Genomic DNA, 16,827 nt, shown 5'->3' with positions numbered 1-16,827 from the left:
GCATAAGGAGTTCGTCCCTCCTGGCCAGACAGTCAATAAAGAGTTGTATCGCGATGTTCTAAGGCGTTTGAGGGAGGATATGAGGAGAAAACGTCCAGAGAAGTGGCGCACGAATGACTGGGTACTCCACCATGACAACGCATGACCACATACGGCTTACATTGTGCAGGAATTTTGGGCTAAAAACAAGATGGCAGTTGTTCCCCACCCACGGTACTTGCCAGACTTAGCACCATGTGACTTCTTTCTCTTCCCCAAGATGAAAATCAAGTTGAAGGGGCGAAGATTTGATACAGTTGAGGAAATTCAAGCGGAAACGCAGACGGTACTGAACACCCTAACAAAGAAAGACTTCCAGGATGCATTTGAAAAGTGGCAGAAGCATTGGGATCGGTGTATGCGCTCCCAAGGGGACTACTTTGAAGGTGATGGTGCAGAATAAGATCTAGGTAAGATGTAATAGTTTTTATTAATATATTCTGAGAACTTTTGGATTGCACCGTGTAATAATTTGATCCAACATTACAATCAACAATCAAACCCCAATAATCTTACAGTTTGTCAAAATAAATGGTGCAAAATCACTCCAAACACTTTCCTTTATATATAGCACATAACAAGAGAAAGGGTTCCTTTATAATATACAGTTTTTTTATTTCGATCAAGCTTTAAGATTGAAAACTGTTCCTGTGTATGCTGTAAACACTAAAAAATTATTAAATATGAAGACAATTTGACACACCAAACAGGAACAGGCAAAGAAGCATAAACAGACTGAATTATAAAACTTCTCCCTTCCCCCTTTCTTTTTACTCCACCCTCCAACACAGGAATACTTGACATACTCATCTTTCAAAATAAAACTCAATTTCTCTTTTCACAGTCATAGATTTTTCACTGCAATATATTACAACAAAGTAAAATGAATCCCCAATTTATTGACTTAAGTATTCAAAGACAGATCTTAGAGAGACAGAGAGACCATCTTAGAGATGGTACTGATTGGATTGATCTGGCTCAGGATAGGGACCAGTAGAGGACTCTTGTGAACACAGTAATGAACCTTTGGGTTCCATAAAATGCTGGGAAATTCTTGAGTAGCTGCAGAATTGGCGGCTCCTCCAGAAGGGCTCAGCTTCATGAGTAAGTAAGTAAGTATTTAAAGACATCTTGTCCCACTAAAATCTCAAGTTCAAACACACAGTGACTATAATTTAATTTTAATTTTTATTACTTGCCACATTTCTTTCTGTAATCAACTTCAAACACAACAATATAAGATATGTGAATATTTACAACTTTAGATTCCTTGCCATAATTATTTATCAATGGAAGGTCAATTGCTGTTATCATATACATTACTTTGCACTGACCTTTCTTTTTGTGTTGCACAAATTCACTAATACCATGTACCTGCTTCTTGCAAACTGTCACAAGTTATCTGGAAATGTTCTGACCACAGATTCTGGCTACACTATTCATACATGTTTCATTTCCATTTGAAAGGTACCCAGTTAATACACTGCCTGAGGACTGGATATCCTGATAGGGATTTCGTGGTTTTCCAGTCCTTCCAGACAAATACCATGAGAGTACCTCCAATTAAGTCATGATTATTACTCTGCCATTCATACGCATTCGTAACTGTCTCACCAGAACCCATTCACATTATATAACCTTTGCACATTTTACAGCCATCATAAAGTAACTAAATAATCTAACCTAATCACTCACATCATAAGGAATATATTCATCAGCAACATCCCTTAACACATGAATGACAGCTGCACAGAAAATACAAAATATTCATCATACACCAATGCACATCAGCTTCCTTTATAGTACACCATTAAAGCTGGCTGATTTGCTTTTTCTCATTCTTTTCAAGGTTCTCCATACTTTCACAGTTCTCACATTTCCATAACTAATATTTTGCCACCCTACCAACTAATTCCTTTCCTCCACCACTTCATAAACTTTTTATAAACACAATGTTTCCCAATTAGAGTTCACTGATTACTATTTTCTTTCCATTTATGTTCCTCGATTTTTTTTTTTGATATTCATGCAATTTCAACATTTTATTTTCTATCTGTACACTATTTTCTTTCAGGTCAAGAGCTGTGGAAATCAAGACACTAAATTCACCACATTCCCTCCTACTTAGTCTGCTTTTATCTGTTTGAAGAGTGAGTTATGAAAGCATATGGGTATTTTTCTTCATAACCAACACCCAATAATAAGTTAAAAATACAGTGGAACACACAATCAGCATTCCTCAATTTTAGGTTTTCCCTCATTTAACATTCAATTTCAATGCTAAATTACCTCCTCACCTATGTGTTCAAAACCGCTGCTCCCAAAAGAAATTTTAAATGGGGATTTCATTGTAATTACCTTATATGGAAGGAATTTATTTTCCTGTTTTCACAATAATGAAGCTGGAGAAGTATGTCTAGATAAATTGAGAAATTAATAGCTCTGGGTATATGAGTTTTATTGAAAGCACAGAATTTCATAAACTAAATACAAAGTATGTTAGAATAAATTATCGTATATTAATGACAATAGACAGTAGCAGCAAATGCTCATATTTTCATCACAAATTATAATAAAACAATTAATGTGAATGATGGAACTCTTTTTGCATTCTTAAAATCTGATTAAATTGAGGTTCAAATTTTGAAATGCTAATCACAAGTAGCGACTTTAGATGTTCATCAGATAAATTTGCCCTGTATTTCGACTTGATGTACTTCATCTGGGAAAAAGTTTGTTCACACAGATACGTCATCCCAAAAATGGAGATAAATTTACAAGCAAATTTCTTTAAATCTGGAAATTGCTCAGAGTTCAAAAATTTATAAAATTCGATCAAATTTCCTTCCTTGTATTTGTCATTCATGTGATAATTTTCCTGAAGTTCAATAATTTCCATTTGAATTTGACTTGGGAAATCTGCAGCATCACAGTCAAACAGATTTTGAAACAATCTAATTTCCTGAGCACTGGCATCCAAATCAGCAAATCGCTTCCAAAATTTTTCTTTCAAATCTAAAATTGTGAATAATATTAATATTAACATAATATGGAACATCAATATATTTTAAACACAATCTTAATTAATGAATTTGCAATCTATGAACAAGTATTTTCTTTACCAGTACGCTTTGGAAAATTAGTTCAATTGGCGCATTTCTGCACAATTCTTTCATGGGCCGGATAAAATCACATCGCGGGCCAGATGTGGCCTGCAGGCCGTAGTTTGGAGACCTTTGGTCTAGATAATGTGGGACCCTCAACGTCTCACAACCCTATGGGCCTTCAAGGTCTGTTACAGGGATAGCTTTACTTACTTTTTTACTTTTACATAAAGTTGAAGGCGACTGGAGTTAAGAATCTTCAAGGAATGCATCCTGTTGTGTGTTTACCACAGAATATATATATTTATTTACTTATTTTGGTACACCTGTCAAATACAACAATTAATAAAAATAATTCATTTTCACTCTACTCTGTCAACTGAGCTTTTATTGGTTCAGAGTATTACGTCGTAACATGTGTTAGCTCTCACAGAGCCATCGTCAGGTGATACAATCCACAAATCTTAAATTATGCTGTGATTCTTATATGAGCTGAGCCACTAATACCTGATCCTAGCCCTTCTGAGGTTCAAACTGCTACAGCAAAGTTTAAAATGTATAAATCGCCAAGTAGTGATCAAATTCAACTTCATACAAAATTTTATCCAATATTCTTCTCTCAAGGTTAAGTCCATACATATATGAAATTACTGGTGATCATCTGTGTGGGTTTCAACATAACAGATCAACTATGGATCAGATCTTTTGCATTTGTCAGATACTGGAGTAAAAATGGGAGTGCAATGAAACAGTACATCAGCTATTCATTGACTTCAAGAAAGCCTACGATTCAGTCACAAGGAAAGGAATGTTACAATATTCTCATAGGAGTTTCAGGTACTCATAAAATTAGTTAGGGTAATTAAAATGTGTTTAAATGAAACGTGTGGTAAAGTCCATATAGGTAAACGTTTGTCAGACAAATTTTCCTATCCAGAATAGTACAAAACAAGGAGATGCTTTATCACCATTCCTTTTAAACTTTGCTTTAGAATATACTACTAGGAATGTCCAGGAAAACCAGGTGGGACTGAAATTAAATTGGACACATCAGCTGTTGGTCTATGCTGATGATGTGAATCTACTGTGTGATAACACTGACACCATAAAGAAAAACACACCACCTTCAATTGACGCTGGTAATGAGGTTGGTCTAGAAGCAAAAAAAGAGAAAACTAAGTATATGTTGCTGTCTCGTCAACAGAATGCAGGGCAAAATCATGACGTATAGACAGCTAACAGATATTTTGAAAACGTGGCAGAGTTCAGATTTTTGGGAACGACTAAAACAAATCAAACCCTTATTCAGGAGGAAATTTAGAGGAGACTGAATTTGGGGTAACGCTTACAACCATTCAGTCAAGAAGATTTTTCGTCTTCTTGTCAGCTGTCTGAAAACATAAAAACTGGAATATACAGAACTATAATTTTTCCTGTGGTTCCATATGGGTGTGAAACGTGGTCTCTGACATCAAGGGAGGAACACAGACCGAGGGTGCTTGAGAACAGGATGTTGAGAATATTTGGTTTAAAGAGAGATGAAGTGACAGAAAGTTGTCCCCGTCTTCAATTTCTTTCACTATCCAAATAAATCTGTCCACTCTTTATTAAGACATTTGTAACTAGGTTCCTTGAAATCCTCAGTCACTGTCTTGTCCATATTCCTTTACACCATGGTTCCAATGATTTAGCTTTTCTCCAGTTTTATTTTCGTCTTTCCCTCAAATCAACATATCATCTGTAAATGATGTTTCATGTCTGCCATTCTGTTTTCTCCTTTAACTTTATTAGAAAATACATCCAAGGTTTCCTTAAACAATACTCTTGGTGGACACTTCCATGTTTCACTTCACTACTTGTTTTTAATATTATGAGATTTATAACTTCGCTTTAACATGACTAGTGCAATCACTGTATGATAGCTTCATTCTTTCTAATAGACATTCTGGTATTCTTAACTGTTTAAAGCCTAGTGTTTACCATTCGCAGAGTGCCTTACCATTTACTAGACTTCAACTGGATGACATTAGATTTGTAACTTGCAAATAGAGAAGAACGTGTTGGTTTACATGGGTGTTAAAAAATAACGGTGAAATTCAATTACAATTTTTACACCCCCCTGGCCCCAGTAAATATTTTCTGTATCCTTAAATATGAGGCATGTTTGTGGGTTGCAGCTTCAGCAGTCCTTAAAAAGGTGAACCCAGAAATTGTAACCCAGTTAAGACATGTTATCAGTGAAAAGGAATCCCGTTGTATCACTGAGAAACCACAAACCATGCTTTGCAGACGGTGTATAGCTACTCTTACAAGTACTGTTTTTTAGTTAAGTGAAAAACTAATTTTAATATTTGAATGAATAAGCCTGCAAGATTTCTTTTCTTTTCTTTTTTATTTCTTATTAATATTGTGTTACATATCGTTTTTATATCTGTCAGCACAACTTCTTTACACCATCATCAGGTGTGCACATTGACTGCTGGCTGCAAAGCTCACCCCTTACATTGGCCAATGTCTATAGTGGGTACAAGAGTATTTTGTGTTGCCAGTTTTATATACTGGGGTGTACTGCTACTATTTACATAAAAAAAGGTAAATCCATCCCTGTAACAAGCCACGGAGGGTCATATGGTTGTGAGACGTTGAGGATCTCACATTTTCTACACAATCAGCTCAAAGATGGAGGTGAAGTTGCCAGCCACAAATTCCGGCCACTCTTTACCCCATAGGAAGATTCCTAGTACTTATTTCTGTTAGTGGTTAAGTCAACCACAGTGTCAGTGCAGCTGGAAGGATTACGTCAACTGAAATATCTAACAACCTCATCAGGAATTGAATTTGTGACCTTCCAGCTTGTAGCATAATGCGTCAACCAATTATGCTACTTACATTCCTTGTTAAAATGTTTAATCTGAAAATTGTTTAATAAAAATAAAATAAGCGAATAAATATAAAATCTAACAATTTAACAGGGATGCATATGGTAGCATTATTACCCAGTACATCAAACAAAATAAAATACACCAATTGTAAACAATGGCCAATGTAAGGGGTGGGCAGCGCAGCCAACAGTGACTGCGCATACCTAATGATGGTCAAAATGTCAGGAACATGTAGTATATAATTTATGTATACTGTATTTATACAGAAACTGTGCATACAAAAATACAGCACAACATGATCCTATCACACAGTATTCATAATCAGCTGGATTACCTACATAGCTTATTGCAATCTTTAACCCAAGTGACCAATAACAACATGTATGCAACTGTAGTTATAAAAAATTGTGTATTTCATAAACTCATCCATGTCACAAAATGAAAGCATCCAAAAAATGTACTTAAAATCACAAAGTTTTGGAAAGAAACTGGCATAGATCTGGCAATTAATGCTTTCATAAATTATGACCAAAGTCAAGAACAATTGTGAATGCGCCCTAAAATATTATAAGTGTCATGCCAAATGAAAGTTCCATTTAAAAGCTTGTAATAAGTAAAAGAGTGAGCCTGCTATCTTAACAATGACAAGCATTTATTAACTCAAAGTGTGACAATAGTTAAGGACGATTTCAAATTTCAAAAGACAATAACTCTGAAATTACATGACATAGGAAGGAAAAACTTCATATACTGTATTATTTTGAATATAAGACACACATTTTAAACATCTTTTTCCAATGAAAAACTGAGGTACGTAATAAATTCAAGGAATGTGCACCTGCCTAGTTATTTCCTAAAACCCACATTCAAAAACTGGATGCATCTTATATTCGAAGGAATACAGTATATCACCTACTGATCAGACTCTGTAGGTTTACAAAACTTCACCAAAATCCAAGGTGGTTATATCAACTGCTGTGTTGATTTGACATTAATGATTCACATACAGAATCTGCATTCACCAGTTCATCAAAATAGGCTACCCACGGTTCTAAACATTTATTTTTCTTCCATAATGAAAGTCTCATTCTCATCATTTGCATTATCATGTTTCAATGATTTACAATAATTTCTTGTCACTGCAAATAATATTTCTCTTATTTCTTTGCGAGCTTCCTCAAGTCTTCAGAAACTGTATTACAAGACCTTTTATGGGACCCTTTGCCCTTCCAAATCTTTTCTGCCTTTTTACATTTTCAACATTCCTATTTCTAATTATAACAACATTTGTCGTGCTTCGTTCCTCTTTCTGATTGCTGTTTTAGTAATCCATCCACCAAGTTGTCTTCTTATGTCTTCTCTTCTGACTTTTTCTGCTGCATGTTTCTACTTTTGCTGCAATAAAAGTTTTTCCAAACCTTACCAATTATTCTTCAGCCAGTTTTACTTCATCCAAGAAGAGAAAGATTGTTTTTATAAAACCTGTAAACTTTTCTTTAACATTTATCACACAGAGCTAGGGGTTTTAAATACTGGAGCTAGTGATTGGGTTTAAACTGGGAGGTTTAAAATAATATGGTATTTGTGTTGAAAAATACTTTTACCTTCAAAATTATAACTGCTGAAATGTTAAAATAGAAACACTGCAAAGCAACTAAATTGCCACATTCTATAATGCTAGTTTTCACCACTACAATAAATTGTCTCCAATACCGTTTATACGAGTATATTTCAATAATTGAGAGAAAATGAAGGACTACTGATGATCGATCTTTATACCTCAGGATGACAAAATGAAGTTGTTCAACAAAGTTAGATCCCCTTTACTCTAATAGTGATACTTTTTACTACTTCTGTATAATTTTCTAATTCATATAACTGTGAGAATCCAAGGTATTTGAATGTGATTTTTTTATCACTACATACTTTTTATTGGTTCTTGGTTGCAAAATGCCACAGCATTAAGCCATAATAAGTCATATGGCTTAATACCTCATAGGATGACTATGATAAATAAAAATGAGCACATGATGATAATGAAATGTGGGAAGTATGTCACAATCTGAAGTCTGGATCACAGACACTTGGAAAGAATGATACATTACTCCCAACAGATCATAACTTTCCAAGTGTCAGAACGGTGTAAATTTTAAGGAATAAAAAAGAATTTTGGAGAGCAACTGACAAAGCAATCTTAGCTGATAATGAACGTAGAGAAGAAGTTGTAGCAGCAACCGAGAACAGTACTGCAAATGAAAGCTGAGGCAAAATCTGGTCAAGTTCACAGTGTCCTTGAAATTCAAATTGTGTCCAACAATTCACAGGTATCAGTGGATTGTGGACTTAAGAGGAACAGCATGTGGCTATAACCAGGTCTGATTATAACAAAAAACACAACATCCTGCAATGACTGTACATCAGAAATGACTACAATAATACTCATACAAACAGGACAGGATATCAGGAACATACTGTCATGTGTATGAGTGACTATAGATGGGATTAACATTGGTAATCACATTTATTTGACTCTTACAATTCATAATTACAAGTAAGGATTATGCTCTCACTGTTCTACACTTCACAAATCACTATAGAACACACTAAGTCTTCTCAGTCTGTTACAGTCTCCACTAGCCATTGCTTGGCAGTGGCTTCCAATGGCTTTCTTCTTCCTCTGGGTTCTTGAACTGTCCCCTGCCTCAGCCACCAGCTTCTCACAGCAACAGCTCACAATGACTGCACTGCAGTTACCTGACTACCTCACTAACTCAACAACTCAACCAACTCTTCACTTCACTGTCTGGTCGGAAGGTCAGTTAAATTGCCGTTGCCTTTACTAGCACAATCCATCCTGGCTTCAGTCTCCCTGAGATCCATGACCAGGAATTTTATTCTCTCTTGGAAATGTACGTCTTTAGAAATAGGGCTTCCAATTCGATGAAGGAGTGGTTGGTGATATGTTCATTGCACCTCACTGTCCTCCTTATAACACAACGGCACAGACCGCACAGAAAACACCATTCTCCTGTAGCTTTTTATGGGCCACTCCCTAGTAACGGCCATTGTCTAGTTGTTCGTTTTGTGGTCACTGCTATGCAACGGATCTACATGTCACACTGTATCAATTTCTCTCAGCCTTGTTCGGCGTCTTACTGTGGTAGGCTATTGCTCGCTCTTGTCCATTCTGTACTTGGGACAGCACTCATCCAATCCTGATGTTACTCCCATCTGTGTCAACAGTGAACCTCTCTCTTGGCTGTGGATAAGCAAGAACAGGAAGGCGGCCTCCACTTCCTATGTCCACTGGAAGGCTTGCGTCTTCTCCATGAGTTTGGTCAACAGTTTCACAATACTGGCAAAACCAGATATAAACCATCCGTAATAAGTGCATAGGCCCAGAAAGCTTTTAATTTTGTATTATTCTTCTCAGTTCACCATTCCCGTATGACTTTCAGCTTCTTGGGGTCAGTGGTTATCCTCTCAGGTGACACAATATGCCCAAGGTACTGTACTTCCTTCTGAAAGAGTTTGCCCTTCTCCGGATTGAGTTTGAGGCTCACTGGATGGAGCCACAAAGGCATGCCAACTGCCATATCCACTGCTTCCAGCTCAAGGGCCTGACTGAAGGCCTTGCTTTGTGTCTCCTTTCCCCTCAATAGTAGCTGTCATCTCAGGTCTCTTTCCCTTACCGTGTTGGTGAATGCACAGGTCGCTTCCCTACTGATGTGTTGTTCAGTTGAGTCAACGTAGGCACAGTAGACCAATTGGTCCATGGCAGCAGCAAATTCCTGCAGAGATTCCCCAGCGTGCTGGACCCTTCTCCTCGGCTGAGTACGGAATGCTTCCACCAGGTAGTGATCCCCATAGCAATTCTCGAGCACCTCAGTGACCTCTCTGTAGAGCAACCTCCATAGTCTAGGGGTAACGTTCCCACCTCATGACTCAAGGTACGCGGGTTCAAACCTGGCGGAGGTCATGGAATTTTTAAGGGTGGAAAAATTCAGGGAACAAGTCCTCCGGGAGGGACTTTAAGCCGTGGGTCCCATGTCGTAGATTTACGGGACGTAAAAGATCCTCATGTATCTAGGAGAACTCTGAGCAAAATTAGGCAAAAAGTTTCCCGCCCAAGTAGTTTCCAATGCCTCCAGTAGATGGGGAATTATCGGGTACCACTGCCAGTAGAGGGGCCGAATTCGCTGGCTGAACGGGGCTGATAACGAGCACCAGTACCGGAAGTGTATGGCGACTGGTAGAATATCAAAGGGGGACGTACAATAGATCAACAACTGGTCGCGGTGCATGGGGAAACCCACCCCCTCCAATAATGAATGAATGAACCTCTTTGTACTTCACTCCAGTGGGGACACTATGTAGAATGTGCAATGGGCTCATTCAAGGTGGCTATTAGATATGTGGCCTTGTCACCAGGTGTCCAGCCGTTGTGTTCCACATTGGTCTCAAACTGGTGTCAGAATGCGGCCCATGAGGTCAATCAATGATTGCGCTGGTTCTTGTTCATTGGTAAGACCTGCATTTAATGCAGGCTTTAATGGTAGAATATTTGCTGAGCTCGCAGGCATCCTGCCTGGGCTTTGACTTCTGCTAGCTGCATTTTGAACTTGAGCGTATCAATTTCATGACCCTTGAGGAAATAATCTGTGACTTCTACTATACTATCCTTGAATCCTCACCATGTGACATCTAATAGGTCTCTATTGTCTCTATCCCAGGCTGAGTTCCCTGGGTCCTGTGGTTGAAGGACACCAGGATCTTCCACACAGTGTTCCATGGATTCTTCCAGCTTGGTCCAGCTGGAGCTTATCATGGCCCTCATTTCCCCTTAGCCAAGCCTGATTGCTGCCTCCATCTTGACTTTAATTTCTTCATGAATGGCCTCTGTCCTGGCTTGGTGGATATCCATCCAGGACAGTACCTCAAAATGCCTCAAACTTCTCATTACTGGGTTCTACCTTGGCTTCCTTCTTTTCTTGACTGGTTCTTATTTCAGCCATCATTCCCCTTAGATTCTTGTCCACTTTGGTCTTGATCTTGGCTAGCATTTCTTGGTTGGTTTTTATTTTGACCAGAAGTCATGCCATCATTTGTTCTGTCTCCATAGTCTGGTCATATAATGATCCAATGTTTTCAACCCAACTATTCACGCAATCCAATCCTTTCTAATCAAATTATCCCACTTGACACCAGTTGTCACATGTATGAATGGCTATAGACAGGGTTTTACTGGACTGTGACAACTTGTAACTACAAATAAGAATTATGTTCTAACTATTCTACACTTCACAAATCACTATAGGACACACGAGGTCTTCTCAGTGTGTTACAGTTCCACTAGCCATTGCTTGATAGTGGCATCCAATGGCAGACATTCCTGAACTATCCCCGGCCTCAGCTACAAGCTTCTCACAGCAACAGCGCACAATGACTGAACTGCAGTTATCTGACTAACTCACTAACCAACTCTTCACTCCACTGACTACCAGTAACTGTCCTGCTTACAACACCTTGGCATGGACCCACAGAAAATACATGCCACATTACTGAGAGATGACACATCCACTATTGAACAATTCTAGACACAATTTTACAGCAACAAAACAATTTTTTTCTTATATACTGAGATTTCTACATCCAACAATATGAATCAACCAGACAAGACTGACAATTATGGAAAACTTTGGATAACTAGAGCCCTCTCTCTCTTCCACCCACCCTCCCTTCCTGATAAGTCCAGTGATGCTTATGTTAAGTTTCACAATCCACCTGAACTCTGAACTATGGACAAAGTTATTGCCACCATAAATATAGACACTCTGGCATAAACATCTATGAATTATGTGACATGACTTGCTACACTTATAATATAAGTGTACAACAACTGTGCAACACAGCTATAAACATCAGAGTGAAAAGTGAGAGTTACAAGGGGTAGGCCTCAAACTTTAAATAGACAATTTCAACTCTGTTCCAGATTTAGTTGATAACCTCCCATAAGAACTATTCACTGATGTGGAACTGCCATACAAACCATAAAGGAATGCCAAGGGCTCTGATAATAAGAGACTAAAATTATAAGTGGGTGACATTCATGTTAAGACGAGAGGTGACCTGACAACAATAACCTGGATAGACAAGTAAGAACTGTACACGCACAGGAAAATAAGCATAAACCACCAGCAGAAAAGAATTCCTGTGATTAACATGTGAAAGCTCAAAAACCTTCAATGTTGAAGACTACAGCTGGAACATGGACTATGGTGACAAAGCCGACTGAGTAGTTATCAGCTATTCAGTAGCTGGAGCACATGGGAGTGGATAGAAAACCACTGAACAGAAAAAGCAAAAAANAAACAAACATAATTTTCATCTGTCGGACCTAAATATAATGAATATACCTAGTTTCATCTTCCTGTAGTAGTAAAACAGACTACCAAAAAGTTTACCTGGCTTTAGTTCAATAGCTGGTTGACATGTGTGCAAAGAAGCTTTAAGCTCAATCCATCCCAAATGAAGATAAATCATTCAAGTCAGCTAAGTGACCCACTCTGAATTTCATCACACTGAATAATGGTCACCTTCAGAATCACACTTACAATGCAATGTGCGTTCAGCAATAGTAAACAAGATACCGCCAAATGTCAGTGTCAGAAGCACAAAGTCAGGATGTGCACAGACCTATGGGTGGGTTTATATTGTGACATGTTGAGCTATGGATGACACCCCACCCCCGCCAGCCGTGATGCGCCGAGCGAAGCCGAAGTGAGCCGAAGTTAGCCGAGTCCTAGCATCCTGGTCGCTAGGCAACGCGAGTCAACAGCGATGACGTCACCAAGTGTACCGCGGGTTGCTAGGCAGCGCGGGTAACCAGGATTGCGGGAGACAACGGTAGTAACAGCGGTTACTACCGCTAGCGTTGCTAGCAACACAGCGCCAGGCAACAAGGGTGCTTATTACGTGGCCGTTTTCTGTATTGTCCGATCGAGGCTACATGAGGAGCAGCGAAGGCTATTCACAGTTAATCCTCAAGCTACCTCCGAGTTAGTTCCGAGTTAGCCAGCAACCAGTTGTATTGTGGCATTTGGAGTGTAGTATTTGTGATACTGCAGATAGCAGTAATTGTAAAACTGTCAATTGTGTGATTGTAAGTGCGAATGTGAAATAAAATTCGCTATATCAAATACGGCGTGAAGTTATTTGTCGCATTATACGCCCAATACGCGACAACTGGTGTCAGAAGTGGGATTTGGACTGACACACGTGACCGACAGGATTCGAACTCAAGACACGTGATAGCTTGGTGTCAGAATTGTTTTACGAACTTGAACATGCCTCAACGAATTATACTACCGCACGATGGAAATGGAAACAATTTTTGAACGCCTAGAGGCGATACTAGACGCCGATAGAAAGGCCCGGCGACAACAGATGGCCGCCATGCGAGAAGAGCTGGTCGCAGAAACGGAAGCCACCAGAGCAGAAACAAGAGCTATCCAAGCATGGACGGAAGCCATGCGAGAAATAATGGGCACCAGCCACATGGAGATTGTGTACGCATTTAAACCCGAAAGAGACGTAAAGATGATAGCCTGTCAAGAGATGGAGGCATATCTAGAAGAAGAAAAGCCGGCCCAAGTGGACATGAAACCTGAGGCGGAGCAACAAGAAGAGGTCCCTGCAGACGACGTCGCAGTGATACCGGTCAGTGAACCTGAAGATCAATTGATGCCGATTACCCAAAAAGAGACGGTGGCCCGCCCAGGGGACGCGAAACCTGCGGCGGCACAACGAGAAGAGGTCCCAATAGTGATACCGGTCGGAGTGACAACGGCCTGCCAAGAGATGGAGGCATGTATAGAAGAAGTAGTGCCGGCTTCAGTGCACAGGAAACCTGAGGCGGCAGAACTACGAGAGGTACCCGTACAAGACGCCGAAGTTATGCCGGTTGGAGAACCGAAGAAGAAAAGGCGCAGGGACCAACATCGACGAAAAATAAGGAATTCGACACGGGAAAACTGTGGACCCCGGATGAAGTTGGCTGCCCCATGCAGGAAGACATCCCATCGCGCGACAGTGGCACGACGTTGAAGAATTGCCTTCAAGAAGGAAATTCCCCTGGGAAACTTCGGATGCCAGCGGAAATAAGTGACCGCCACCGGAATAAAGATTACACGCTGTGTAGGACACAGGCGTATGGGACAAATCAAGAATAAGGTCGCACCGGAAATCACCAAGAAACGGACGTTCGGGAAGAGACTGTGGAAAGGCCCGGAACGCCACACTGGCATCAGGAACCGAGGCCTGAGACAGCAACTACAACGCAGAAATGAAGTGAAGGACCTAGGCGGCGGACAGCCGCGATATGTGAAGGAAGCAGACCTGAGAAAAACTGCAAGACTGCAGATCACCAAGCAAGTAGCCGGATTTTCTGTCTGCCTACGTCACGGCAAGGATTGGACCTTGTGGAGGGGACGACCCCCTCCAAAACGGAAAAAGAGACTTCAAGCAGAGGGGGAACTGGTAATGTGGGAGTACCGGCCTCCCAAGGAGGAATGAAAGTGATGGATGAATGGGACACAACTGGATCTTCTGGCGAGCTGAAAGGAAACCGCTCGAGACGAGCTTTGTCTTAAGAGGGGAGCGGATGTAGCGGACGAAGAATAGTCGCTGCAAGAAGAGTAGCCAAAACAACAGGAGACACCGCAAGCACAGCTACGGGACGGAAAAGGAACGGGGATGCACCGTTAGGCTATTCGAGACGAACAGCCTTAAGGAGGGAGCAGTGTGACATGTTGAGCTATGGATGACGCCCCTCCCCCCCGCCAGCCGTGATGCGCCGAGCGAAGCCGAAGTGAGCTGAAGTTAGCCGAGTCCTAGCATCCTGGTCGCTAGGCAACGCGAGTCAACAGCGATGACGTCACCAAGTGTACCGCGGGTTGCTAGGCAGCGCGGGTAACCAGGATTGCGGGAGACGGTGGTAGTAACAGCGGTTACTACCGCTAGCGTTGCTAGCAACACAGCGCCAGGCAACAAGGGTGCTTATTACGTGGCCGTTTTCTGTATTGTCCGATCGAGGCTACATGAGGAGCAGTGAAGGCTATTCACAGTTAGTCCTCAAGCTACCTCCGAGTTAGTTCTGAGTTAGCCAGCAACCAGTTGTATTGTGGCATTTGGAGTGTAGTATTTGTGATACTGCAGATAGCAGTAATTGTAAAACTGTCAATTGTGTGATTGTAAGTGTGAATGTGAAATAAAATTCGCTATATCAAATACGGCGTGAAGTTATTTGTCGCGTTATACGCCCAATACGCGACAACATGTACCGCAAAAAGACAAGCTTCTGAATAACAGTTGTCATAGTATGGGAAGGAAACATTTCCAGAATTGCAATTACCACATATTTGAATGATATATACTCGTACAATGTGCTGTTTTTGTTCAGGAATCTATAAACTTTTGCCAGAAAATGATATTTTACTTGTAAAAAAATCACAACATACTTCAGGAATAAATTTTCTTACATTCTTCTGGAATATTTTATCATAAACAGTTCTAAAGATATGCATAACATCTATATAAATATCATCACTGTTTAAAACCTCGTTTTAAAACTTGGCTGTCACTCTTGCATACACAGGTCTAAACCCAGTGTGATCAATGTCAACCTTTAAAAATATGTGCTGACTATACTGCATTCAGACACTACTAATTTGGAGTACATAATCATTTGGAATGACATACACACTTGAATTAGACTATTTCTAACAGCACTGCAGTATCAAGAAAACAAGTACAGTGCTTCCTGGATAAGAAGTTTCCAGGAAAGAAATTTTTCTTTAAAGAAGTTTGGCTTCTTACATAAAGAGATAAGGCCTATAACTGGAATGTTAATATTTCCCACATAACAGGTTTCTTGCACATAATATTTTGACACCTCAGAGGTTTCTACTGTCACAAACTTTTCATTTAATATGCTTTAAGACATATTTACTCCCATACTATTTTCACTCATGGAATATACATTCAGGACATCTTTATGTAATAAAAACCAACTACGGTCACAATCTTGATGTAGTACTGATAATAGTCTATGTTAATCAGTTTGAGATAAAGTGTATAATCTCGGTGTAATGTTAAGTGATTCAGATCAGGATATTCATATCCACCTGCTGATTTGCGTTACTCCATCTGGGTATATTGCTTCATATGTATTGTGCATGGGCTAAAGTGGAAACCACTGACTTCCATGAAAACTATAAAATTGTGAGAAATATGGAGGCAAATCCAACCATTACATATATTCTACTAGCAAATGAACTCAACATGCCAGTTACCCTTTAGAGTACAGCGATTACTATATGTACTACCTGTTTTGCCCACATTGTGTATTTATGTGTTTTGTATGAATCTCACAGTGAACAAAGATTATTTCTCTAAATAGCCTAACTGGTTGGTATTTCTAACAGAGATGAAGTGTGTTTACCATGAGTTATGAAGCTCTGAATATTATTTAGTTGAGTTTCAGGCTTAAAAGTATTATTGTGCTTACTGACAGATGTCTGCATTAATCAATCAGAGATTAAGCACACAACTTTGCTGTGAGAAATTAGGAACCCAAACTTTAAATATTATTTAGATTCAATTAATGCTTCAAACGATTAAACATCATCATATAACATGAAAGTAGCAATAGTGAGGAACTTTAAAGGCGACAGTGAAGGAGCCAAATTCTTACTCTTCCCTTGTAAGAAATTTTCCTGCTTAAAAACTTTCCTTGATTGGTG

At 39.6% G+C, this 16,827-nt stretch overlaps 1 protein-coding gene across 6 annotated transcripts in view; it reads right to left on the bottom strand.

The window, feature by feature from the left end:
* LOC111866177 (histone-arginine methyltransferase CARMER) overlaps positions 1–16,827 on the bottom strand; it is a 102,268-nt gene that overhangs the window by 53,632 nt on the left and 31,809 nt on the right. The window contains exon 10 of one of the 6 annotated variants that reach the window (XM_023854869.2): positions 6,037–7,420. The exons of the other annotated variants lie outside the window; for them this stretch is intronic. Within the exon in view, the coding sequence (XP_023710637.1) occupies positions 7,347–7,420 (74 nt within the window). The 3' untranslated portion in view covers positions 6,037–7,346. Of the gene's footprint in view, positions 1–6,036; positions 7,421–16,827 lie in introns of those variants that run through there. 6 annotated transcript variants of the gene reach the window in all.

The sequence above is a fragment of the Cryptotermes secundus genome, unplaced genomic scaffold (assembly GCF_002891405.2).
Source record: "Cryptotermes secundus unplaced genomic scaffold, Csec_1.0 scaffold599, whole genome shotgun sequence".
Classification (NCBI taxonomy): Eukaryota; Metazoa; Arthropoda; class Insecta; order Blattodea; family Kalotermitidae; genus Cryptotermes; species Cryptotermes secundus.
This window is presented reverse-complemented; position numbering and strand designations above follow the sequence as displayed.